Source organism: Schistosoma haematobium, chromosome 2 (assembly GCF_000699445.3).
Source record: "Schistosoma haematobium chromosome 2, whole genome shotgun sequence".
Classification (NCBI taxonomy): Eukaryota; Metazoa; Platyhelminthes; class Trematoda; order Strigeidida; family Schistosomatidae; genus Schistosoma; species Schistosoma haematobium.
The window spans coordinates 16,468,745-16,496,599 of NC_067197.1; the positions used below are offsets into that span (position 1 = coordinate 16,468,745).

At 36.2% G+C, this 27,855-nt stretch overlaps 1 protein-coding gene across 1 annotated transcript; it reads right to left on the reverse strand.

Moving 5' to 3' along the window:
• Window positions 1-603: 603 nt before the first annotated feature.
• MS3_00010770 (uncharacterized protein) lies at window positions 604-27,345 on the reverse strand. Its single transcript, XM_051219171.1, has 12 exons — window positions 27,148-27,345; window positions 22,087-22,370; window positions 18,374-18,646; window positions 17,696-17,989; window positions 15,828-15,966; window positions 14,114-14,237; window positions 11,822-12,024; window positions 9,407-9,563; window positions 7,210-7,459; window positions 6,286-6,474; window positions 4,595-5,062; window positions 604-1,601 (listed from the first exon to the last, which is right to left on the reverse strand). The coding sequence occupies exons 1-12, from the start codon at window positions 27,284-27,286 to the stop codon at window positions 1,371-1,373; spliced, it is 2,751 nt and encodes a 916-aa protein (XP_051067642.1). The 5' UTR covers window positions 27,287-27,345; the 3' UTR covers window positions 604-1,370.
• Window positions 27,346-27,855: the final 510 nt, after the last annotated feature.

Here is a 27,855-nt window from a genome sequence, read left to right on the forward strand (position 1 = left end):
ATTATTAGTTGGAAATTATTACAGATATTTCACTGATTATTAAAGATTTTCGGCAGAGTAATGAAACCCTTATGCCGAACAAAACTAGTATCCGAACTCGTTACCTTGTTCGGATCAAAAACAATAATTATAGTTGACGATCGAAATGATTTGTCATATACCAGTCAAAGAATTAATACTTATTAGGAAATGATGAATATTTTAACAGTAACAGATGTCCAAAAAACCGCTTTGTAAGCTATCATGTTACGGACTAGTACTGTTTTTGAATGACTAAATGTTCACGGTGGTACATGTAACTGAGTAGCTAAAGCGACATTGGACTTGTGATTCTCTTTTTAAGACCTGAATATGATAACACCGTTTAAATTCCTAAATATCCAGTTACTAATTAAACTATCCATGATGATTACATTTATGCAATGAAGCGGAATTTTCTAAAACTATTATGCAACGTGTTGATTACATACAAAGTACCTCCTTAATATAACAATAAAATGTACAAGTTGTATTATTTCAAACAATCGGCGAACGCAAACAACCAAATAAACAAACAAGTATTTAAGTAACCTTTAAATAAAAATGAACACAATTACTAAATTTAAGAAATAGCATAGCACTTTCTTTCATTTTAACAATAAAGAAATAAAATAAAGTATATTTTACTAAAAAAATAGAAGGTAAATTGTAAAACAAATTTGGAACACTGCCAATTCATTTGAACAAATGAAAAGTAACAATGAAAAGGATTGTCTGTGTACAGAATAATATTTAACTTAAGCAAGCACATATACGTATAATAACATGTGTAATTCGAAGACAAATAATATAACAAGGATAACATAATGACGTATAATATTACACAGTAGGAATCCAGACATAAGACTAAGTATAGTATGAATCGGAATAGGATTAAGTAGAGTTAATGTCATTAATCAATAGACAGTATAAAGTACGGTTGTATTGGGGTATGTGTACACAAAAAAATGACCATATGAGTTATGAAGAAGAAAGACGAACAAAAAACGGTTTAGATTATCATAACAACAAGGTGTAAAATAGGGAACTTTCAAATGACAAAGTTAGTCATCAAGATGTTTTAATGATAATGAAATGGTATGTAATTGAATATTACATAAGAATATAGACAAATTTACGGGGGAATATCTTATATATACAAGGAATATATATATATATATATATATATATATATATATATATATATATATATGTATAATTACTACACACAAAAAATGAAAATCTCAAAACATATAATACATCTTTGATCTAATTTGAAAGAATACAAAATATATTCATCTGTATACAATATTATTGTTTGCATAATTTAACAAATTATTAACCAACGATCCTTAATCATTTTCGATAAGCCATGAATCTAGTGTAGACGGACGTATATGTCGAGTTTTATTACGTTTTTGATTGTTCAACTTTGGTTTATTACCAGATATTATATCGCCATGATGAATAGCGTTATTATCACATATATTAGTGTAAGTCTCAAGATGTTTCAATTCAAATGAAGGCAAACCTTGAGAGATGTATATATCTGAAAAACTGTCTACATTTTCTAGATATAATTGCTAGAAAAAAAGAAAAAAAACTATTAAAATATGGAATGAATGAAACAAACTTTAAAAAGTTCCTTCTGAAATTTGTAAATGCTTTTGCACACCGTAACCACTAAATTTTAACAAGAACAAAATTACTAACACTCAATAAACATCAAGAAAACAATGGGAAGATTCGTGTTAATATTAAGAAGGGATAAAGTTGTCATTGGTGGTAGGAATTATGATTAAGACGTTGTATTACAGCGTATAAAAAAGCTTTGGAAAACAGGAAAACTGATGTTTCAGTATTTTATTTTTAATCGTTATTATTCCATTTATATGATCTCGACCGTTGTTGCTACCTTGACTTGGTGGTCGAACGTGCCTATCGTAATGAACCAATCAGGTCATACTGGCTGGAGCAATTGTTCCTCAAGTTCCTACCATCCCACACAAGTCTGTTGAAGAGCACTAAGAATAAAAGCAACAAATCCGAGGTCCGAAGGCGAAGTCGTACTGCTCACTGTACAGAGGTGTGACAGCAGTAAGGCGTTTCCTTCAGACAACCAGCATGACAGCGGTGCTGCATGAGGGCGGAGCAAGCACTATTAGAGTGCATCCCCGTTAACAGTCGTTTATGTGCTGTTCGGCTCCGTAAGAATTTGAAAGGATAGGGACACATGTCGTTGCCTTTTTGTCGTTTCTACCTACGCTTTCACTGACTACAACACTGATAAGTGAAAGATGAATTTTACAGAAAGCTTTCCGAACTTCTTCAGACAGCTAAACGTTCAGATATAGTACTCGTAGCAGATGACTTTAATGCCCAGATAGGTAGTTTACACCAAACAGCAAGGCATTTAGGTGGATATTTTAGTAATCCGGCACAGCGAACAGATAACGATGATCGTCTGTTGCAATGGTGTTCAGACAATCGTTTATTTTTAGCAAGCACAAATCTTAAGCATAAGGAGGGACACCGTACGTCCGCCAAATCTAGCTGAAGTTCAAAAGGCTGTAGTTAATCTGAAACGAGGAAGGGCAGCTGTTCCAGATGACTTTGAGGATGGTTGTCCAATTTTACAGATTAGGTTGACTAATATTTTAGCTAAAATCTGGGAGTTGGACGTAATCCCATCTGACTGGTCACAATCACTTATCGTCCCAATGTATAAGAAAGGGTCAAAATCATCCTGTGACAACAATAGCGGGATTAGTTTAACTAATATAGTATCTAAATTACTAGAGTCGATAATTATCGGTCGCCTCACTAAGACTCGTGAACTGCAAACACGAGAAAATCAAGCTGGCTTCAGACTTGGTCGTGGCTGCATCGACCACATATTCACCATTTGTCAGGTTCTAGAACACAGGCATACTTATCGGCGTCCGACAATGGTAGTCTTTCTGGATTTAAAAGCAGCATTTGACTCGGTAGACCGCGAGATTCTGTGGCAGTGTCTGTCATTGAAAGGCGTACCTCAGAAGTACATAAACCTTGTGAAGGCTCTTTACTCGAACATCACTAGTCGGATCAGAGCTTATGGTCAACTGTCCTCTGATTTTGCGACTTCAAGTGGTGTCCGTCAAGGCTGTCCACTTTCTTCATTTTTGTTTAACTTCATCATAGACGTATTGATGGAAATAACATTCTCGTCGACTGAACTTTCGGGCATTGGTCTCCTACCAGGAAGTCCACTTATCGACTTAGAATACGCAGATGACATAGTCCTGTTTGGTGAAGACGCTGATAGAATGCAGTCTTTTGGTAGCACTGAGCAACAATGCCAGAATGTTTGGGATGCGTTTCTCTCTCTCTCTTTAAATGCAAGTTGTTGCTTCAGGACTGGTCTGCGTTAACACCTGAACTAAGGATAGGTAGTGAAGTAGTCGAACGCGTTGACAACTTCACTTATCTTGGAAGTCTGATCAGCCATAATGGGTTGGTGTCTGACGAAATCTCAGCACGGATTCGAAAAGCTCCTTCGGCTTTTGCCAACATACGTCACCTATGGCGAATGTGAGATATCCGTCTATCAATTAAGGGACAAGTACACTGCGCGGCAGTTCGTTCTATTCTACTTTACGGCTGCGAAACGTGACCATTAAGAGTTGAAGATACTCGTAAGTTACTAGTATTTGACCACATATGCCTTAGAAATATTGCTCGCATCTGCGGGGATCACCGGGTAAGTAATAGTGAGGTTAGACGCAGGGTATTAGGGAATGATGGTAAGTTAGTTGATGAGGTTGTGAATATTCATCGACTGAGATAGTTGGGTTATGTATACATGAACACTGATTACCACGACGCGCATGCTGACTAGTGTAGGGAATGGTTGGAAGAAAGTTAGGGGCGGCCAAACCAAAACGTGGCATCAGTGCTTGAAGTCACTAACTTCTAGTCTTAGCCATGTTTGTAGATGCAGACTACTTGGTTGGGGTCCGTGTGACTATCGTAACTAATGGTTGAAGACTCTTGGTGACATGGCTCAGAATCGATCACAATGGCGTAGGTGTATATACTCTTTGTCTTCCCTTAAACCGTGATATTAAAATTACTTCATACCTTTCATTCTATGGACTAATTCTTTCTTCCTGCACTATATTCTTATATGCAATCTTTCTTTTATATATTACCACCATTGAACTAACTACTTCTATGAATCCAGTGTTCATCTTGATGTGCTAATGAGGTATGGCAACTTGGACCGACGCACATATGTGCCTGGTCCTACGTTGCAGCTGACTGACCGATTTATATGGAGATGATAATATTCTCCAAAATTATTCAGTTATATTATAACCAGAGATGAGAGAATTGAGTTTTCAACCAGTGGCTTGATATGTTACTCAACCTATTTCAGTTTAGCCAGTTATGCAATATCGGTATCATCATTATCATTACGCATCACGGAAATAATTGAAACCCTAGATATGGGTATGTTAATCTGTGCTTGGTAAAAGAGTTATAAATGTCAATGATAAGGAACAAACAAGGAAATGTCGTTTTAAAAACTCACTTTCTCATTAGACAAATGCAAAAGACAATTTAAAGCAATTGATATACTAAGTTCTTTAGCCATTTGCCAACTTATACGACCTGATAAGTTGTCAATAACTTCTGAGAAACCTCGAGCACCGTGAACTTTAGGTAGACATGATGTTCTTCCACTGTCCGACTCAATAACGTCCTCGTTCATCGGGTATTGTTTTTGGTTTTCGTTTACATTGTGTGATGTTGGATCGTCCACTAAACTATTAGTATCAGGAGCTGAGGCTGTAGAAGCAACAGATAATGGTGACTGAGATGGAATATTTAAACCAACGTGAGGAACTGTATGTTCGAGGAATCCCCACATAGCACACTTTAACCGTTGAACGTTAATCATTTTCGCAGTTCGAGCGTAACCAATTTCAATGCGAGCCACTTTATTTGGTTGTGAAATTAATTCTATATCAGTCAATTCACCATCATTATACCCAGCGTTCTAAAAAAAAATGAGATGTTATAAGAAACGATCAATTATTGAAGTACGTTATTTCTCATAGGATTGAGATTATTCAGATTTTATCATATATCTACAAGTCGAAATATTTTCAGTTTGACAATTTTGCTTTATTCCGGTATAAAGTTGAATGTATTTTAATTAATAGGAGAAAGCGAATGGAACACAGAATGTATTGGAAATTAATATGGCGATTAGCCTTAAGAATCAATAATTACTGCACAACCAGAATAAATGGGTACACAAATGATAAAGTATTATCCTTCGGAAATGATTGTAACTATTCAGACTTAGGAAAAATTAAGAGATTAGTCTTGAAAGCCACCAAAACTATCATGGAGGAAAGAGCATAATTTTACTTTCCAGGTATTAAGTAGTGTGAAAAGCAAAAAGTTTACAAGAATAGTTTGACCAACTTCTGGTAAATATTTAGTATGAACATTGAGTAGAAATAACGATAATAGCCGACAACTTATAACCAATATTGAGAACGATACAACAAAACAGACTACTGTAGTTGATAATCCCAGAAAGCAAAGTGACGAAGCGCAACAAATGCTATACAAAGACGGAAACTTCAGTAGAACCACATATATGCAGATACTATATACTAAACTTTAGTCACTAAATTACGGCTAACAAACAATATACCTATTTTTTAATAAGAACATGAGGTCTAGAAACTAAGCGTTTGTGCGCAAGACCAGAGGTCTGAGTCCCACGTGTGGAACCATGGGTGTGCACTCACAGGGAGTCTCATAAGGTTTTCAATGGTGGTCTAACATTGATCAGTTTATGATCTCAATGAAACTCAACAATTTCCACATACCTTACTGATATATATATATATATATATATATATATATATATATATATATAATGGTTACCAAAAAATCAACTGTAGTTGATACATTCAATCAGAAACATTTTAGACGCTTGTTAGCATATAGAAACAAACAAATCCGTTGACGAAGTAAACATTTTATGTGTATTTGTGACTATAACTAAGCATTTGGGAAAAAAGACCAAAAAAATGTACGATGGTTCTTTCAGACTCTGCTCATGGACAAAAACGAATGGATCGGTTGGTTTCACTAACACACCTTATTATTGCTTCTCTATTACGCACTTAGTATTAATGGAATAACAGATTGTTTTGAATCCCATAAAACAAATGTTGAACAGCATTTTTTTGATCGACTTACTTGTGTAAAGGCACATTCGAAAGGGATTATTGCGTCATCATCATCGTCGTCGTCATCTTGATGGTTCCTCAACTGGTCGAGTCCGCCATCAGCATCTTCATACTCATTGTCAACAGGTCGTTCTGAGCTACCAACAGTTAGAACTGCACATAATTCATTAGTTCCAACCATATAGTCTGCGTTCTCACTCTGACAATTAGAAATAAGGAAAAACGATAAATCCATTGACATGCACAGCAAATAGTTCGCCCCGAATAGCTCAGTGGTAATGTCTCAGATTTGTGAAAATCGGTGGTGTGGAGTCGAATCCGCTAGGGAGCAAAAATCCCCCCAAGATTGGTGGTACACCTTGTTGATGAGTACCAAGTAGCTCGATACCTAGATCAAGCAGGGTTTCCTCTCGACTACTTCCAACCACTTTAACATTTAGTGCAGCAGTGACTTAGTGACTAAGGCGTTTGACTTCTAGCTTTTTAATCGAAGCTCACAACGCCGCTCCAGCTACTTAGGTCTGGGCAATCGAAGAGTATCATTAGCCCCCAAACTTACATTGTGGCTCATAGTCACGTAACTGGTGAATGGGTGAACTATTATAATTATTATATACATCATATACTTTCGCTAAAAAAAAACACAACAACTAAGTTTGAATGCGTATGAGATCATTAGTTGTAACAACAATTTGGAGATTGATCGTACTAAACAGCAGCACAAAATAAAATGCATGGATTGCTTGAATTTTCGAGATGAGTAATGTAATGTTGGTGTAAAGGCTTAGTGACAGTAAGTCGTCGATTCAAAATACAAGTAATACAAGTAGGAGGGATACCCAGATCTCATATATAAAATCTCATAATAAGAAACGGATGATTAATAATCGATACACCTAATTCATGATACATAACTGAAACAATAAATACTTACTGTAATGTTATTACAGTTTGTGAGATTTCTACCATCAGGGAGAATATTCGGACGCAGAATTACATCTCGATTAACAAGTTGATATAAAGTTTGGCGAGAATCAGACCATTCTGAAGGGAGCATGTTCATTTGACGATTGGCTTTCTGCCTGTAGGTTTCCTTAAATATCGTAGAGTTGGATGCAGTACTGTTTTCTACACCAGATGATAGGACATTTTTGAGCCAATCTCGTCTGGACAATCTACCACTCCTAATATAAATAATGGAAAAGATTAAAATGGTCAAAATTAAAAATTAAAAGAAACAGACGAGTAAGAACGTGAGTGAAATAAAATGAAATTTCTACATTTGTATGTCATGCAGATAATGGTGAAAAAGACCCGATAAAATATTAATGTGAGATATTCACTGTAATCAAGCAAACTACTTTACAGTTGATAGCTGGAAGAAAAATTAAACATGGTTTATTTACTATTATAATGTATGAATTATTAATGTTCTTACTGATAGAGAACTAATTAAGAAAAGTTTGTGTAATATGGTAAAGTCAGACAACATAGTCCCCTATATCGAGTAACTCAACTTAATTCTACCATATTATTCATATTTTTGTTTCGTTAGAATAAAAAAACTATATCATTTTTAGATTATATAGATAGAACGACTAAAACCACGGAGTAACACCACAATGATTTAAGGAATCAAACTTCACCCAAAACAGTCAAAGAAGAGATAAAAAAAGTAACAAACAAGTCAAGATAGAGTAGCATAACATTTTGGATAAATAAAATTGGGAATATAAATATCGTGTGACGCATTTGTTGATTTCACTATGCACCAAATATTCGGACGTTAATGCTAACTAGTTATAAATCCAGTATTTGTAAAGTATTATGAAATTAAAGACACTTCAGTCACATTTTTGTAGGCTAACAATAAAGGTGTCACTATTCAGATAATATAACAGCTGTTAAAATGACTGAGGTATAGTAACGTTTAGTGGGCCTTGAAATTGTGATTTTGTAGAGTGAAAATTGATTATTGGTATCAGTAAATTACTCATAGGTAAACTCTAATATAGCTCAATAATTATCTTAAAAAAGATATCTATATGGATCAACTGTTCTCTGAGACACATCACAGTTTACTACAATTTGTATTCAGCTGTTTATTGGTGGTAAATGTAAATTGATGTAAGAACTGAAGTGAATAAAATTTGGAAACAAGTGATGAAGACATGGTTCAGCTCTTTTCGAGCGGACAACTACATGAAGATGATGAAGAAAAATAATAGATTATGACAACTCCGCTTCATCATAGACAATAGTAGATAGTACTCTTTTAGTAATGGTTCTGATTTCTATAACTATAAAATTAGAGGTAGAAGCGGATACTTCTAAAATCCGAAGCCTTTTTGATCTACATACTGAATGTCGGTAAATGCGAAATCTTAAACTTACTATAGTAGTACAAATATGGTGGATAGCTATGGGTCACTTTAGAAGCAAAAAATGTTTTGTATGATGTCGTTGCAAATAATCAATTTATTGGATATTATTTTAATCGTAGGGTTATCAGATTGATCATAACGGTCATTTACATTTCTAAATATTTGTCTAGCATTTGAAAAATCGGAGACTATTTAAACTCACATATGCGATCTTAAAACATCAGAGACCAAATAAAGATTACATAGTCAACGTTAACCCCAAACTGAACAAAATGTACTTTCTAGTGGTGAAAATTGTAACATGATGGAAATGTGAAAAGAAATCGGTGGAACGGCAATTTAGTGATCACAACACTCAGGTTTTCGGTTAGAACCTTGCGCGACCGGTTTTTGGTTTATGAAGTCGAATAGAATAGCTAATTCTTAGACAATGTCAATAAAGAGAGCCAGAGTAATAAACCTGTATTTGATAGTGGTTATATTAACATTAATAATTGTGAAAAAAGGAATCAGTTAAAAGATAACTACAAGTCATTTTAGTGACAGATTTCAAATACGAAAATATTGTTTTTAGAAATACAATTTACGAACAATCTTTTAAGAACAAATATACCAAAATAATTGTGCATTTTAATTTATACAAAGTTAAAATATTTATATTCTACATTGAATTGTAAGAAATACGACCTTGCTACGAACTGTGCTATGCAACAAGTATATTTTTAGTCGACTAGATAACAAACTTGCCTTGTTCGATTCTCGCTCGGTTTAATCGTTTCAGCATAACAGATTCTTTGCGCTTTATCTCTTTTCGACTTGGTCATCTTTCGACTGTTTATTACCTTGTCAACAATCCCCGTTTCACTTTCACCTAGTCCATGTTCAAAATTTTTCTCAGGGTTGTCTGAAATAAATATGAAATGGATTGACCGAAAAATTACCATTAAATTGAGTAAAATATTATAAAATCAAAATATTCGACAAGCGACATTAAAACACTTAAGTGTTAAGGCATCAATTTTTTAGAGTAGTTAACTATACATTAAACAACACTGGTCGACTCCATTTAAACAAAATGATATCAAGAAAAAAGGAATTTGTTGGAACACACATGAAATTCAAAATGTCGCTACAAAAATTGAACTTCTTAGGATAAAAATTGAACTGCCAATGATACAAAAACTATTTCTACTGTTGTTCGATGTACATTAAGATAAAGATAAATGTTTAGAAAAGAGTACAAATACAAATTAAAATGAAAGGGAAAACAGAATAGACGAGTAACAAGCGAAGTAGAAATAACTTCTTTTAATTTTTCCGAAACCAAGCAAAGTATTCACTTTCTCGATGTTGAAACGGCGAGAAAACCTGATAGAGCTCTCAGATCTATTTACAGAAACCATTGTGGAATGACTAGTTATTAAGCTTTGGCAGCTAAGTTTCTATTAGTAGAACAAGAAATCTAATCATATAATATGATTGATTACGGACAATGAAAGAAACTGAAACTTCCATGTTAATTGGTAACTTAACGACGGTTAACTGGTCAATAGTTTTAAAACGCGTACATTGAAAGGAATCTATCTTGGTTAAATTCCTTTCTAATTAATATTTTTCTGCTATTAAATACTAATTTTGTTCATTTCTTTAATGATTATGTGGCCGTTTCATCTCCTTCATAGCATTATTATTTAAAATTGTACTACATTTCTTTGGTATGCCACTGTACCAAAATTTCTACGTGTAATAAATTGATTAAAATAAAGCCATAACAACATCTGAAGCAGAACGATATAAATTCATTATATTTTGTGGTTTCTCATCAAGTCCTTACAACCACTGATGTGTATTAACGTGTAACATTAAGGTATGATATTATATGAAATAATTGACATAGATGACGGGAAAAACTAGATTAATACGGATTCAGTCAGTCACGGAGTAGAACCTGGTACGTATGTACATGGGTTCAAATTGCCACACCCCATTCGTACAGAAAGATGGAATTGTCAAGCCGAATCTCAGAATAATAGAGGTAGTAACAGAATCAGTTGTAATAGGAAAGATTGAGCATTGAAGATACGATTCGGGAAGATATAAATTAGTAAAATAAAAACGAACAAATTGTGAGGAAATTAGAATCTCAGAATTTGCGGGAAGACAAAGATTGAATGTGCGTGCGCCGTTGCAAACGATTTTGAGCCATGTCATTTAAAATCTCTAACAAATGGTTACAATAATCATACCGACCCCAACCAGGTAGTCTGCACCCATTGAAGTTTACAACACCATATACACACAAAAAATCACTGATCTCAGGTTCCTATGCGTATATATACAACGCTTAGGTTAGTATTGAGAAGGAAAAAATGCAAGCTAGTAGAGTACTAACACATTGAACGTTAAACACTACACTCGGCATCTAGATCTTGGGCGCTAGCACGAATCACGGAAATTTTGAATAATGACAAAAGATTTTTGGGAGGACTAGGTTGTATGTTTCCAATATTTATTTCTTAAACAGTTAGTTAATAGTATTTTTATTGAAGTATCCTAAATTTAGGTTTTCATTTGAGTTTTGTTAAGATATCTTTGACCTTCAGTTAGTTAAATTTAAATTTATTAATCAATTTCGTATTACAAATGATATAGTTAAGTACTCAATGAGATTTATCATTTAGTGTGTTGCGTAATCACGTGAGATGTTGAAGCCCGGTTTTTATAGTACCCTGATTCGTGATCTTGGAATAAGTTAATTTTGCGTCAAATATCGACCGTTAGCGTATACAGTAACTGTATTAGTATGTGTAAGTCGAAGTCATAACGTGGTAACAAGGACGTAAGTTGGTGGTTGGAGGTAGTCAACAGGAAACCCTGGAGCCGGATTCCGTGCTACTTGGCACTCGTCAGTAAGGTGTACCTGTAATCTTGAGGGAACTGGTGCTCCCTGACGGATTCGATCTCGTGTCACCTAGCTTCACAGTCAGAGACGTTACCAGTGAGCTATCCGAGCCGTGACTAACCTCCTGTAGGACTGAGATGTAATCACAATTGACTGATCACTGGGTGGTGATCAATGTCATGTCACGGTTTTTATTTTATAAAGATCAATAGTCATATATATGCCTATAAAGTGAAAATAATAAAATGAGCAAAACAAACCTTCATTTAATTTAACTGTACCATCCAACTTCGGTCTTTTAGCTTTTTTACGCCAATGTTCAGGTCCTGCCCACATACCCAACAGGTGATCATTTAATTTTCCAAAATGTTCATACTGTTTATCCAGCATATTTTTTAAACAGGATACAAATAATTCACCATCTGCTGTAGTAGTAGTAGTAGTAGTATTAGTAGCGGTAGTACTAAATAATTGATAAAGAACAGAATTATTTCTGTTTGAAAATAATAGAAATAAGTACATATGTACATTAAAAACATCTCAGTCTTTGCCACCCTTAATACTATTGATAATATATCAAGATGTTCAAACAGAAGTGAGTGGATCTACTTAATGATTGAAACCAAAATGGTCTTAGTTATTTTAATACATTGATCCACATAGAGTTGCAAGTATGCCCTAGTATGAATAATTCAGCTGAATTGGGTAGTTGTTTTTTAACTGTTGCAAAGAAAGACTGAAATTATGAGAATTCTCATCACTCCATTGTAATGGTGAATATAAATAATAAATGAAACAGGAAATTTTGTAAATTGGAAAGTTATTGGTCAGAAGGTATAATTTCGATAGTGGTAAATTGTTTTGAACTTGATAAGTTAATTTCGAAAATTTCTACATAAACTATAGCAAAACATAATTTAAAGATGACAGTGGATTTAAACCATATGGGCTTTAACTAATCAATCAATTCTCTAACTCGGACCTTTGTGAGTTGAAATATATAAAAATAAAGAGATTACGGTGAAAATGATATTCATTGTTGTTACTCGGAAGAGGTAAATATTTACATAAGGATTCATGATAAACACTGTGCGCTAATTTAAGACAATTAAGGTTCCAATGAGTGCGGTACTTTGAGTACGACTCATAACTATCGAAGTACAGAAGTGGAAAATTTTACAGTGAAAGCTTTAGTAATCAATTCATATTTTCATTTCTTTGAATTGAAGTTATTTAAGATAAAAGATTTTTGATAATTGGATGAATTAGTTGAACGTGATACGCAGTGAGCCTTCATTTTTGTATTACCATATGACGTAGTTTTTCAGATAACTGCTGAAAAATATTTAGAGGGAGTTGAAGGATTCTATTTTAGACATAAAAGTGCACTTACAAATGAATGGTTCTCTTAGTTCATTATTAACGACAACTAAGGATGAAACACCAGTCCGACCATTGTATTCAACAGAAATTGGACATTGAACTAGATTCCAATGATTTGAAACCCTCTAAAAGTGTTTTGTGTCTTAGAAGGAAAGACTGACGAATAAGGAGGTCATTATATGGGCGATAGAGTAAACTATCGGCAACAGCCTACTGTGAGAGAGAACAAACCTGATCCCAGAGGAGGAAATCAGGAAGAAGTGCTGGAAGTGGATAGGACATACATTGAAGAAAGCATTCACCTGTGCCACAAGGCAAGCCCTCACATGTAATCCGCAAGGCCAAAGGGGAGAAAGACCAAAGAATAAATTATGCTGAGAAATAGACATGAGAAGAATGAACAGCAATTGGATAGAACTAGAAAGGAAGGCCCAGGACAGAGTGGTTTGGAGAATGTTGGTCGACGACCTATGCTCCACTGGGAGTAACAGGTGTAAGTAAGTAAGAGTAAACTTAGCGCTGACAAGTGAAGTACTGAATAACAAATGAAAAAACAATTATCTGCTACTCTGACACATTCACTAACACACAAAGGATTATAAACATCAACAACATACATTCAATTGCTTACTTAATTGCTAAGGTTGGATAACTTACTCATCACTGTTTTGATTAACAGAATACAAACATGAATACACTTATTTGGTTTTTTGTCAATCGGCACATAGTTTGACAAGTTCAGTTAACTCCTATATACTTGATTGACTAGTTTGATCCTGATCATAGCTTAAGGCCAAATATAATTATGAAACTTGGCTAAGAACTTGATACACATGATTCAATGCGACAATCTAAAGATATTTCAAATTAAATGACTTACATTTATATTTTCAACTAAATTGAACATCTATAAAATAACTGAACTTTTTTTATGTAGAGAGTTTGTCTGCGAAATCTTAAAATCTATTTCCGATTGATTCTGAGAAACTAGCAATACACTGTAGAGCGAACCGTTGAAATAAATAAATTTTAGTCGCTGAGATAATTAAATATATAATTTTATATTCAATTCTGCTTAGAATTAATAAACTTTTAGAAAATACTGTGATGTAACAGAAATGGACCTATTATATTTTATTAACAGCTGGCAAGTGATGCATATATATTACTTTTCGGTAACGGGAATATTAGCCAACAGATTATCAGATCCAATATTATTATTTACAGCTTCTGCTGATGAACCATTCACCTCAACTTGCATTCCAGTTTCACACACTGGGTCCAAGTTTATGTCTGTAGTAGAGAAAAAACATGGAAATGACAGTTAAATCATATTTACTTAAAAGTATTGACAACCTTTCGAATCACTTGATATGTTTTTATAGAATGTAATGCTGTGCTTTGAATTGTTTTAACTAAATCACAGGTACGAACAATATTCTACAAATGTGACTTAACAATTAAATAGTATTACTATTACTATAAATATGGTCCATAGTCTAATTATATAGGCCTGTAAAGAGCTGGTGTGGTAATATCCAGTTCTGCTTGATAAAACCAACTTCAGTGATATGTCAATTAGTTCTTGGTGAGAATTTACATTGAAGATAACTTTATGGGACTAAGACAATAATATATTATAATACTTCTTCATAGTCACATTAATATATCGTTTAGTTTGGAATCACCACCCTACGTTTGTTTTAGATAGAGACTAATTACCAATACAAGTTTATTCAGTGTCATGAAACAGAAGCTTATCAGTTTTATACTAATATTGCTAAATTAGATTTCATAAAATGAAAACATTTTTATTTGAAGAGTGAAGAGAAAATACATAGTGTAAGACTTATTTAATCTGAAGGTCGAACAGTTGTTAGGAACTTACTGAATAAATTTTTTGATAGCGATCAGGTTTTATTATTCTATCAGACAAAAAATGGTTCCATATAGTAAAATCTTATCATTAGACTGTCCCTAGATGAAAATAAAACGGCCCATGTCACAAGTCAATGAGCAAATACTAATGGACCTCAAGATATCAGCTAAATACAACCATTATTCAATTCATACTAATAATCAAATCGCTAGTTTCATTAAGATCACGAACAGATCAATTTCAGATCACCATTGAGAACATTGAGGCACTGGATGGCCGTTTCGCCTTAGTATGGGACTCCTCAGGAGTGCGCATCCGCGATCCCGCACGTGGGACCCAAACCCAAGGCCTCGGGCCTCGCGTGCGAACGTTTAGACTTTAGACCACTGACCCGGCACCCAATGGTGTTAATGTCTGAATTAAACCAATCCACGATGACAAAACGACCGTCCAGTGTTTCGAAGTTTTAAAAAATGATCTAACACTGGTCGGTTCATAATTTCAATGAAGCTCAACGATCTCCATAATCCTATGTTTTAATTTTAATAAGAAAAGCTCTATTTAAGCATTCAAACATTTAACAGAACTAGAGCAGATGTCAGGTGGTGAAGGAAAGGCAAATATATATTTATGATAAGAACAAAACTATCCAGCATAAGTCACCAATTTTTTTGTATTTTTCATGATCCGCTTTACTTGAACAGTAACCAACAGTAAAGACTATGGTACCAGGATTGTGCTTTCATGAGAATTTATAGCCTATCCTTAAAAATTATCAACATACCATCTAACTTATAACTCACGACATGTCAAATCGACATTAGAATACTTATTTTAAGAATAATGTTATATAAGCTTTAGCCATTATATGTTTAAAATGACACTGTGAAAGTAATACTAATAATAAGTGTTTTCATGAAACCTGATGAATTTAAATGATTATTTTGTTAGATAAATAACCAAAGTAATTTTTACCTGCAGTAAACTACACAAACAAAGATTACCTTCATGAATATTGTCACAAAAACTATCATCCTGAACTGGAAGAGGATTGAATCCATTGTCATCACCATCATCATTATTGTCTTGATTAAACAAGTTAATAGGTTGTGAATTTGTATCCCAGTTCATTTGGCTATTTGACTAAGAGATAATTTGAAAACACATTATCACTAGGAAAGATTCAAAATTATCTCTTTTTAATTTCTAAGAATTTAAGTACTTACGTTCATTGCATGTTTATTTTATTCGAATAGTTTAACAGTAACTAAACACTTGAACTACATATTTTTGTGAAAAATCCTTTAATATACTGACACTTTTGTGAAAACTATCCACCAAGACAGCTCTGAAGTTAATTCGCATTTTGTGTCTAGTTTTTATTGATTTTTAGCAATATGTTTGTCCCGGTTGAAATCTGGGTTTTCAGCCAGAGGTAACAAATATATCGTATGATGTAGTGAAATGCAACCTCCCTAGATTTCATATACAAACTGGGATGAAACTGAAATGTCAACAGTATAAGAAGTAGTAACAGAGAACATTTTTACATTCCTGAGTTGATCCGGAAAATGTAAATCATAAACTTTTATATTTCTTGATTCCTTATGTGAAAACGCTGACAACTGTCCAGTTTCACTTTAAATATTGACAAATTTCCGTTTGTATATTGGACTTTCACCCATTAGCGCCGCTCTGATAATATGATTTTACTCACATTCAGTTGGCTAGTGTCGACCATTTTATTGATGTTACACTGAACGGTGTCGGTAGATTTCGGTCATTAGGATAACTGGCTACCCACTTTTACATCACTACTGATATTGTATTTATTCTGTTCCTCAGACAGTACAAGACCTCGTTTGAAAATCTAGTCGTTACGTTAGGGTTACTAAGTGGATATTCGGATTCCATCTGTGTCCAGAAATCACCCTTATATGGGTACATGTGGTCAGATAAAAATCCTAAGTCTACAACTGTTATAGTTTCTCTTATTACGACCCAGATGCTCTTAATGCTTAGTAGTCTTGGATACTGCTTCACTCGACAAGTCTCCAAATCAGAACACGGTTGAACAGGAACTTAATTATATTCCAAATAAACAAGGTTGAATGGAAGTAGGAATCATAATAAGAAAAACGTTAGTATATTCATAATTTTTACGTAAGAATATTCTAGAGTCTCCTCCAAGTATCCAGCAGCGCTGACCGGCTAAGAAGCGGCCAATCAGCGTGCCCCAACACAATCCTGCATGGAACATGCTAAGCCCATCAGCGCTATCCAATAAATGAAGACTCTAGAACCTTCTTGCGTAGAATTATAAATATACCAACGTTTTTCTTGATGGGATTTAATCTAACTTGGAATAAAATTATGTACTTGACCAAGCCGTGTTGTTTTTGTGGTTAGTCGAATGAGATAAAGCGTCGGAATGCTAAACAATAAGGGTATTCGGGTCGGATAACGAAAGACTTAACAACATATAACAGGGGTTTGGAAAGCAACCCTGGTGAAAGTATGTTGAGTGTGAGACCTGTAAAGGAAATCCCAAAAACAGGTGAAGTGATGACATATGTTATGTTCAAAGGATTAATGAAACGATTCGAAAAAAGCATACTACACAGAAAAATAATACAAGTATAATACTTAGAGAAATGTTATATGATACGAGCCATCTAACACTTTGAAGCAATCAGGTTTATGGCTTGAAAACCTGACATACTAACATCCGGAAATATAATTGAATAACAGAGTGATTAGCAAGATGTAATTGAGTGAATGTAATGATTAATCAGTATGATTTGCAAACGAAATGGATTACGATTTATTGATTGTTAACTAGTGATCTACAGAACATATAATGTAAACTTACATCAAAACTGTTCTTGTTTAGATCCCAATCGGTAAAGCGAAAGCTTTGCAACGTAGAGCATATAGATAGTTGATTTAGTGATCTTGCAAGCATTGAAGACAAAAATTCAGTAACATTTGTAACATTCATAGGAGTTATTGGTTGAGTGGTGGTCAACGTACGGAGCATAACAGGAGTTGATGAGTCTAAAATCAATTCACATGAAGCATTAGCAGTGGAAAGCTGGTTTAATCTTAGTTCAGCAGTACCCCCCTCATCGTAGGCAGCTGTTTGATGTTGAAACAAAGGGTCAACCTGAAGATACAATTAATTACGTACAATTTTAACTGTGTAAAAAGGTAAGTATTTTCCAAATTAAACCAAATAAACTCACTCACCATATGCGTGGGTATAAGCCACACTCTAAGTTTGAGGGTCAATAATACTAGCTGGCTGAAAAAACTGAAATAGGCAGAATGGAGTTCAAACCTGGGACCTAGTGGTCGGAAATCGAACGTTTTGACACCGCCCAACTAATGTGTTCTCTTTTATAACGTGATTTAAGCGTCATTGCGAAAGCTTAAACCACGAAAATATTTACTCGAGATTTTAGGTATTCACTACCAGAAAGCTTATACATTATTTGACAAAAAGTGGTAAAATAAGATAGGCAGGTACGAAGTTTATGCAAAAACTTACATCAATCTTATCAGCTAGTGTTTTAATTCGAATCTTATTTAGTTGTTTATGGATAATATCTCGATGTGAAGCAGTTTTCTTTTTTTGCTCTGGTTTAGAATGTGAATGAGTCTTATCGTCATCATCAACATTATCGGCATTACTCTCATTCTCTCCATTTTGAGGATTGCCTGAGCGACCAAGTCCAGTAAGAACCTGATACGTTTCTTGATGTACAGCATCAACACGACCTGCGTATATTTTTGCTCCAGCATCCAACGATGAGCTGGCAATCTAAAAGTAATACAAACGAGAAGACTATTGTATAAGTTTATATTATAAGCAAATGAAGCTTTACAATTTGAGTTATAAAAAGTGAGGAAGCATTTAGCGCTTTAAAGATAGAAATGAATAGATACATGAGCTTTTACTGTGTATAAATGTGTGCACAGAAAGAGGAAAAGAGAATGATTTGAAGCAATGTTAATAAAAACGGTAGGAAAATAAAAATAAAAGTGAAATTGAAAACTGGAAACTACGGAATAATATTAAATTTAAGATGCAGAAACGAACTGAAAAACGAGTTACTGCAACTGTTTTCAGTCGTAGATTACGGTTATCTTGCACGACCCAATAACTAGTATTAAAGGGAAGGTTAAAAATGACACCCATAACGGTTATCACATACTTTTTAAAGCCTTCTTACGGTAGCTTCATAAGTCACTAACTTGTGATATCTTGGATTCCGTTCAATAGTAGCAAACTGCTGGCTTCAATAACTGACTCCTTATCGTTCAGTAACCTCAAATATTTAGATATTAAACGTTAACCCCAGTACATTAATTTAAGTAAAATATCTACGTTCTTATAAACCATACAACTACTGATCAGACAGAAATTAATCACAATCAACGCAAGACCTGACATTTTTACAGCAGTCCAAATTTCTATACCACATCAGAATAGTGAGGAATTGACAAAATGAGTGCCAAAAGATTTGGAATAATAGTATCAATGACAACAAAATCAAGTTTAGGGAATATGGTTTGAAAAGGAACGAAACAGAAAAAATAGTACTAGAAATCATGAAGCTCAATTTTTAAGAGGATTTCAGAATGAATGCATCTGCCCCAGTGAGGCCAATTTTTAGTTATGTAAGAAGAAATCTATGACTGACGATCACGACTATAGCTAGGACCTCAATCTGGTATTCAACACTTACAAATACAGCTCATATTTAATGATTTCATAGAATGATATCATGTCGTAGTTTAGTAACTCATGGTTTACTTTCAATCTGATTGCACACTAGTCAGAACCTAGCATCAAGGTAAGTGGTGGTTGAATATATGCCATACATATTCAGGAAATACCAGCTGATGGTGACCCACAGACTCATCAAATTATTTGCCATGTTTTCCTAGTACTATAGGTCTAACCTAAGGACTACTAGCTAGTGTTCCACCACACGAAAGCAGTTCTTTGAAAACACTTACAATCACGTACCTGAAGTCTACGTATGTCCTCTATTTTCACAGGCCATGTTTCACATACATCGATTAATATGGGATGAACTGCTGTCAGTCAGTAATCTAAAACGTAGGATCAGGTACATATATGCGTCGGTCCAAATTGCTATACCTTATTAGCACAAGATGAACACCAAATTCATAGAAGTAGTTACTTCAATGGTAGTAATATAGTTAAAAAACACTGCATATAAGGATATGAAATAGGATGTTATGCCCGATAAGCATAATGAATGGTAACTTTTGGGATCAGTTTACGGACCAATTCTATGCGTATATTTTTATCGTATAATTGTTAAATAACTAAGCTATGCATATTCATGTCCCTTATTATGAGCTTTATTTTGACCTATGAACTACTATTATACGATTTGCCATTCTTGAATTATGCCCTGTCTATTAATTACTACCTCCGACATTCACAGCCACTTTTGGCTGAATCTTGTACAAATGTTATTTTCTATTTTATGGTACGATGTGGTCTGTCTGGTTGGCATATAAACCGAGTATGTATGAAATAAATGATTCATATCGCTGAGATTTGTGTTCTGGACTTAACTGGCTGGGCCAGGCAGGAAGCAGGACCAATAAGTACTCTAGACTGCTCGCACGGGTTTTATGCATCATTGGTCCGATCGACAATTCACTGCTCTCTAATTGGCGGTATCGTTACGTCATACATCAACAGGGCACACAGGCCACAAGCTATAACATGGGGAGAAAGAATTAGCTGGTAGAAAGAAAGGTGTAAAGTGACTTTAATCTCATAGTTTAAGGGGAGACAAAGAGTGTGTACACCTACACCACTGTGATCGATTCAAAGCCATGTCACTCAGAGCTTCTAACCATTAGTTACGATAGTCGCGCAAACTCCAGCCAAGTACTCTATACCTGCCAACACAGCTCATATCAGAAGTTAGTGACTTTATGAATTGATGCCACCACACCGTAATTAACGTGAGTTGACTTTGTGAATCCTTCCAGAGGCCACCAGATACCAATGCTCTTAAGCTGATGGGAGGTTCAAGATAATAAAGTGGTTAACGCGCTTGACTACTTTACTCTCTAATGTCAAACTAGCCACCGACAAAGACAAATTTTGAGGTAATATTTAGGGGAGAAATTCATCCTAAACAAGTATGCACGGTTACTCATGGTGTTTAGAAGACGGCATATTTTAGGCGTTTTTGTCCAACAGAACCATATCATTTGTATACTTTAGATTCTCCTGTAGAAGATCAACTTCTGGGAATCCAGAAGTATTATCTTTGAAGATATGCCCATAACAAAATTAAATAAAAATGAAGTGGGGGAGTTCGATCAAGATTACTTGAGGCTGCCAATCCTGATGACAGATCCGTGATTGTAACCGGTTTGAGAGATATGTATGGAACTACCTGGCTCTGGTTAGCTACTCAGTTTTACTGCTAAGACTGGACCATCAACTTGCGAGGCACATAGACATGATTCAACGCAGCAGGTCTCTCTTCTCCCGACGAAGTTTCCTTCCCAATTTTTTTAACAACCGGGGGAGGTATTGTCAGTTTTTTATTCAGGTTGTTGTGGAATGGTTGGTAACTGAAGAGAACAGAAAAACCTAACTACTATTTATTGAATGTCATCAAATGTCCCAGCTAGTCAACATTCATTAAGCCATACATTTTCCTAACTAAGTTTATTCAGATAATTTTGGCTACTGACGAAATACATACAGGGATAGGTACATAAACTACACAATTGATAGATCTATATCTTTAAAACCTAAGCTTGAAACAGCTTCAATATATATCGACCCGAAAACAAGCAGTCAGGTTGTAAGACTCAATCAGCATCTAAATATCCACTTCACAAACCACAAAAGTATTAAAGATGTCGACATTCTCCTTCAGTGAATCAAACAGCATTGAAAGATTGGTGCTCTCAGCACATAATTCGCTAGAATAACCGTTGCATTCATTTGCTATACATTTACTTGACCTGGTGCGTTTACCATCACACTAGATTTTTAACATAACCGCTACTGAATTAAACGGTTATCACTAACTAGCTAAAAATACTATCATAATATCAATGCAGTTTCAGTGACTAAGTAACGTGATTTATTATTTTTCAAAACAATAGCTTGACCGTTGTGATGCAAAAGGAAAAAACTGATTGTATAGACTTTGTACAAATAAGAAAGTCGAAGTAAAAGACGTATAATACCTGGAAGCTTGCGAAGTCCTCCTTTTTTATCATTTCACTCATGTAATCGATCAGATGTAAGTTAAAAGCATTTTTGGCCGTGATTTTATTTTCCGCAGCTAGTCGAATACAATTGCCATAATGTTCACCAATTTGTGCCTGAGGTATACCACGTGGAGCTGCGGCATCTGCGCGTCGTCTAGCTGCAGTAGAGCTAGCACCTGGACTATTAACACTAGCGGGATGAGGCTCAAGTAAACGTGACTTTCGTCGAGCCAAACGTTCGTCATCATCATCATTTTCATCTGAAATACAGACAAACCATGTGCATAAAGATTAAGTGCACCTTGTTTACGTATACAATAGTCATTTGCAAAGAGAACAAACAAACACATAAAATATTTATTCAGAATGCCCATCCATGGATGACAACAAGCGGATTTCGTCTCAAAATTTAATTACAGTTCTGAATGACGTGTAAGATTTTAATTCGTATATTTTGTACTGAAATAGCACGTGTCTTTTATCTCCCAGTTGCTAAACGAATTTCGATTACACGTCATTAGATGCCTTAGTATGAATTTATTATTTATTTATTTATTTGAACACATATATATTGGTACAGGAGTGTGCCAAATATATATGCGCCACAAAAAACAATGAGAATTTAAGAAGAAAAAAATTTTTTTTAAACAATAATGAAGAGATTAGTGTAAGGGAGTGTAGTAATAATCATAGTCATAATGGGGGAACGGAAAGGTACAATCAGGACAAATCTTTCAGTTAAGGAAGATACAACCACTTTTATGAAGAAAGTAAAAGGTTACAGCAGGATCGCCACTGGCTTCTATTCTGAGCCATATCTGATAACGTCTCTAGCCACTGTGTTGCACCATCTCTCGGACCCCAGCCAGAGAGTCGTGAGGAACCAACAGAAGCCAGCCCTTTGCAGCTTTCTTTTATACCACGACACCATGTCATACACTGACCACCTCTCCGCTTTCTCCAACCAGTCCCAGAGTCGGCAAATAATGCACGACGTGGACTTCTCTGGGACGATATTCGGAGAACATATCCAAGCCACCGAAGTCGGTGTTTCAAGATGGTGACACAAATTGCATTATCGTCTCTGTGCCCGAACACACGATGCCGAACCTCTGCATTACTGACATGATGTTGCCACTGGATGTCAGCAATCCTTCGGAGACAGCGATGATCGAACACACAGAGTCGTCTAACGTCCTCAACTCGGAGAGGCCAGGTTTCACAAGCGTAGAGCAAAACTGCTCTCACGGACGCGTTGTAGATCCGACATTTTACAGCCGAACCAACATCATGAAGGCGCCAAAGATGGCCCAGATTGGCATAAGTCCCTCCGGCTTTCACTATACGTGCATTGATCTCATCACTCACACCCCCACCAGCACTTATGCAGCTACTTAGATACACGAACTTTTCAAGAGTTGGAGTTCCTTGCGGACTCCCGCCTCATTTGATGGATCAGTCGTCACCGGCCATGGAGGGCAGGACAATTCGACCGATGTTGCCGGAGCAGCAGGTAAGTTGAACTGCCCTTCGAAGAATTCTGTCCATCGTCCAAGACGTCGATGGATGTTAGTGATTGGCATTCCGTCATCCTCGCAGATTGTTTTGCTCACACCAGACCTTTTGCTTCCGGTGGCCCGGATGAGTTGGAAGAGCTTCCGGATGCAGCTGCTGTTTCCAGCTCATTAGCACGCTCCGACCACCAGGCTTCTCGGTCCTTACGCGAACTTTGCCCAATTTCATTACGTAACATCCTTCGTTTGTGGTCAAACTCACGGTCACCCGGAATAGACCGACGAGCTTCAATGAGTTGTGAGGAGCCTGAAGAAACCCAGTGCTTATAAGCGGGACGTTTCGCGAACCCACAACTGACTGTACCCGCCATTTTCATGGCGTCATGCAATTGCAACCAATGCTCATCTATACTTTTTGGTGGAATGGTAGCTAGCCTAGAAGCTAGCTCGGTTCGATACTTACTAGCAACTGAAGTTGCAACCAACTTGCTAACATCAATCCGTTGGTGGCGGTCACTCCGTTGGCCACTGAAAAGTAAGGTAAGATTGGCGCAGACCAAGGCATGATCAGAGTCCGGATAGGTACTCCAAAAGGAGCGGCAGTCTTGTACACAACCACGCCAGCAATAGCTGATCGCGATGTGATCAATCTGAGTCCAGGCTTGAGATGCAGAGGAAGGATGCCAGGTGGCACATCGGCGATGACTGTGCCGAAAGTTAGTGCTAGCCAGAAACAGGTTGTGGTCTGTGCAAAGTTGCAGTAGACGGTCCCCGTTATCTGACCTGCGACCAACGAGTTCCCATCGGCCACCTAAACGACTCTCTTCTGTGCCTAGACGCCCGACCTGAGCATTCAAGTCTCCGGCTAGTACTGTAATATCTTTCGAACGCACTTTCTGGAGAAGAACAGTTAACTGGTGGCAGAATTCATCCTTGATTGCATCCGGGCTGCAATCTGTCAGGGTATAGGCTGAGATGACGAAAAGACATCGTTTCTCACTCCGATTTCTTTTCACTCTGATGGAACTTTCTAATCTAACAGCACATAACCGACTGTTAAAGGTAATCCAATCGACTAGTGCTGCCTCAGCTCTAGCGCTTAGTACGACACCAACGCCAGCAAGACCAGACGAAGATGCCACAGGGTCCCCAGATAAGCGCACGTAAAATAAGCTTTTTGAAGCGACAAATGGAGAGCAAATTTGTAGTACTTCACCAGAGTCTTGAATACGGGTCTCGGATAGACAACAAACATCAATATGAATGGTAAGGAATGTTAGCATTATTTCTAAAATGTCTATATACGGACGCAAATCTAGCCTGTTGCAGCAAAGTGCTGATTACTGCCTTCTGATGACTAATATATATATATATATATATATATATATATATATATATATATATATATAGACGAACTCCGAATCCACCCCTGCTGAGCACATTGGCTTGAAAATTATCTAGAAACGAACAACGTTAGTTTACTTTAGCCACTAGTGACTTAAAATGATTATTAATACAGTGGTCTTGAGTGCTGTTATAGGTATGAGGGCGGTTATCACTTCCAGGCTGCCCACACGTTGGAAGGGTTCTTCTGGAGGTACCTGAAAAAGAAATTGGATTAGAGGTGGTCTTAGTGACCTGAGAGCGTGACCACAGTGCCCAAGGGACAACTGCTTGAGGTCGGTCACACACGACCTTTTGTGGGTAATTTTTGTGTTAGCTTCGTACTTGTTGAGACCTTACCGACGGAGACGGATATCCGTGGGATAAGGCGAGGTGTGCATTTCTAGGGTCAACCTTTTCTAACCCCACGCCTCCCTGTGGCAAGGCAGCATCGCTATCATGCTGGTTGTCTGGAGGAAAAACCTTACTGCTGTCACACCTCTGTACAGTCAGCAGTACGACTTCGCCTTCGGACCTTGGGTTTGTTGCTTTTAGTCTTACCGCTCTTCAACCGACCTTTCTGACGTGGTAGGACCTTGAGGAACAGTTGTTTTAGCCAGTTTAGCTCGGTTGCTTCAACACGATACGCAAGCCCGACCACCACGTTAAGATAGCAACAACGGTCGGGGACTTAAAATGGCACAATAAACATCCTTTAGATAAGACTGTAATTGAAGGAATGTGAGATGATTACCTAACAAGTACCACTTACTATCATCTGGACTTCGATGCACACTAATAATTGAAACTTTGCCCTTTATACGGTAGACAAAATCAAATTATGACGGACAGGTTGTCGAGCAGTGTGCTTGGAGTGGGGTAATATTAAAGATGTTTAGCGTTGTGGGAGCACAATATTGGCTCTTAACCTCAAAAACAACTTCCTCTGCATCACAAGGGTGAGAGAAAAAAACTCACTCATTTGGAAACATTTAAGGAAAAAAAGCCACTACGATCGCATTTTCATTACAGAAATCTGAGCAGCAATACAATATAGACAGGTTATGAAAGACGTTGTGACTTGACGAAGTTGACGCAGTTAAAAACTGCGCATGCACACAAGATACATAGTTCCAAAAATACGATGGTGGGAGTTTAGAATGGGCTTGGACTCCACTTACGACATGTTACCTACGCCCAAACACCGACTGCCTCGACGTGCGGTGTTTTATGGTGTAGTAGGTTGGAAGAAAGCTAGTGGTGGCCAGACCAAAACATGGCAAAAATCCATGAAGTCAGTAACAAGTGGACCGAGCCATGTTGGTAGGTGTAGACTACCTGGTTGGGATCCGCGAGATCATAGCGACCGATGGTTAGAGGCGCAGGTGCATCCACTCTTTGTGTTCTCCCAAATTCTAATCTTCTGAATTCTTCATGTCCCTTATTTTCTTTCCAAATTTGTTTCACTGGATTAAACTCCTTGAATAACATCTTTAAACCCTAATCTTTCCGACTACTGCTTATACTCTTGCTACCTCTGTCACTATGGGATTTGAATCGACAATTGTATCTCTGTGCTGACATGATACGGCAACTCGAACTGATATACGCACATACGAAGTTTTACGTTGTTGACTGACTGACCACTGACGGCTATATGTAAGCTTAAAGGGATCGAGATAACTTAGTAAATAAATTTTAAACCCAGCTTGACTGGAATGGCAAATCTTACCTTCAGTGATTGTACCTCTATCAACTTCAATACTGTCTATAGGCAATGCTGTCTCTCGAAAATCGGTGAACAACTACAAATTTATAATCTACCATGAAAGTCGCGTAAAAAAACGCTTAACATTCAAAGGATAATGCTATCGTTACAAAATAATAACTCAGTGTCAAGATCCACTTCCCCTCTATTCAAAAGTCCTTTCAAAAAACGCTAAGAAGAAGGTTTTTACTTGCGTTGTTACAAAAAATGGGTAAGACATGTATTTCAGAGGATATAACATATTGTCAGAAATACCAAATCAACCGGGATTGAACACATTAAAAGGCATTCAAAACATGAACCACATTTTATAAAAAGGTCAAAAAATCTGATGATAAGACAAAACAGTAGAAAAAAGTACAAAATATATACCTTCCAAAATAATCATATTCAATGACTTATGAGGGCTTGATCCCGACTTCAAACATCTTTTCGGTTTGCTGAACTCATCATCTGGAGAATCAGCTTTGAAAGAGTCGAAAAGATTGGCTCTGGATTCAGAAAGTAACATACTAGCTAATCAATATCAACAAAAAAAGGCGAAAACCCGCCAAAGTCAAAAGTCACAGTGACCGCCAGAAGCGGGCAGAGGTGAAATGATGAACACTTGAACTAAATGATGGTTGTAAACATTTTTATTTTGTTACTGTCAAACTTAAGATATGTTACAAAACGTTTACCCATATTACGGACTGACATTATTGCTAGTATATTTTTAATTCTCTCATCTTTCAGCAAAGCACGTTCGTGAAAGAGGTTTGATTCACATTAAATTTGGCTTTATATAAACAATAACAGGGCAATATCACACCGCCTACTTAAAGCGACAATTGGGTTCCAATATGGATTAAAGTTATCAGGAAATATGAAAAACCCCTTTTGTGAATAGTGCTTATCAGAACCAACACTCACATAGAACACATATGTAAAGCCTTTTGCAGTATATACAGTTCTTAATAATCATGACATTTAACACTCGCTTATGTATATTAAGAGCCTGAAGATTGTAGCGCAGAACGGTGCTATCGTGAAGTTTTCTTTTTAGAACACACATCTATCAACATTCAGCATAGAATAGCA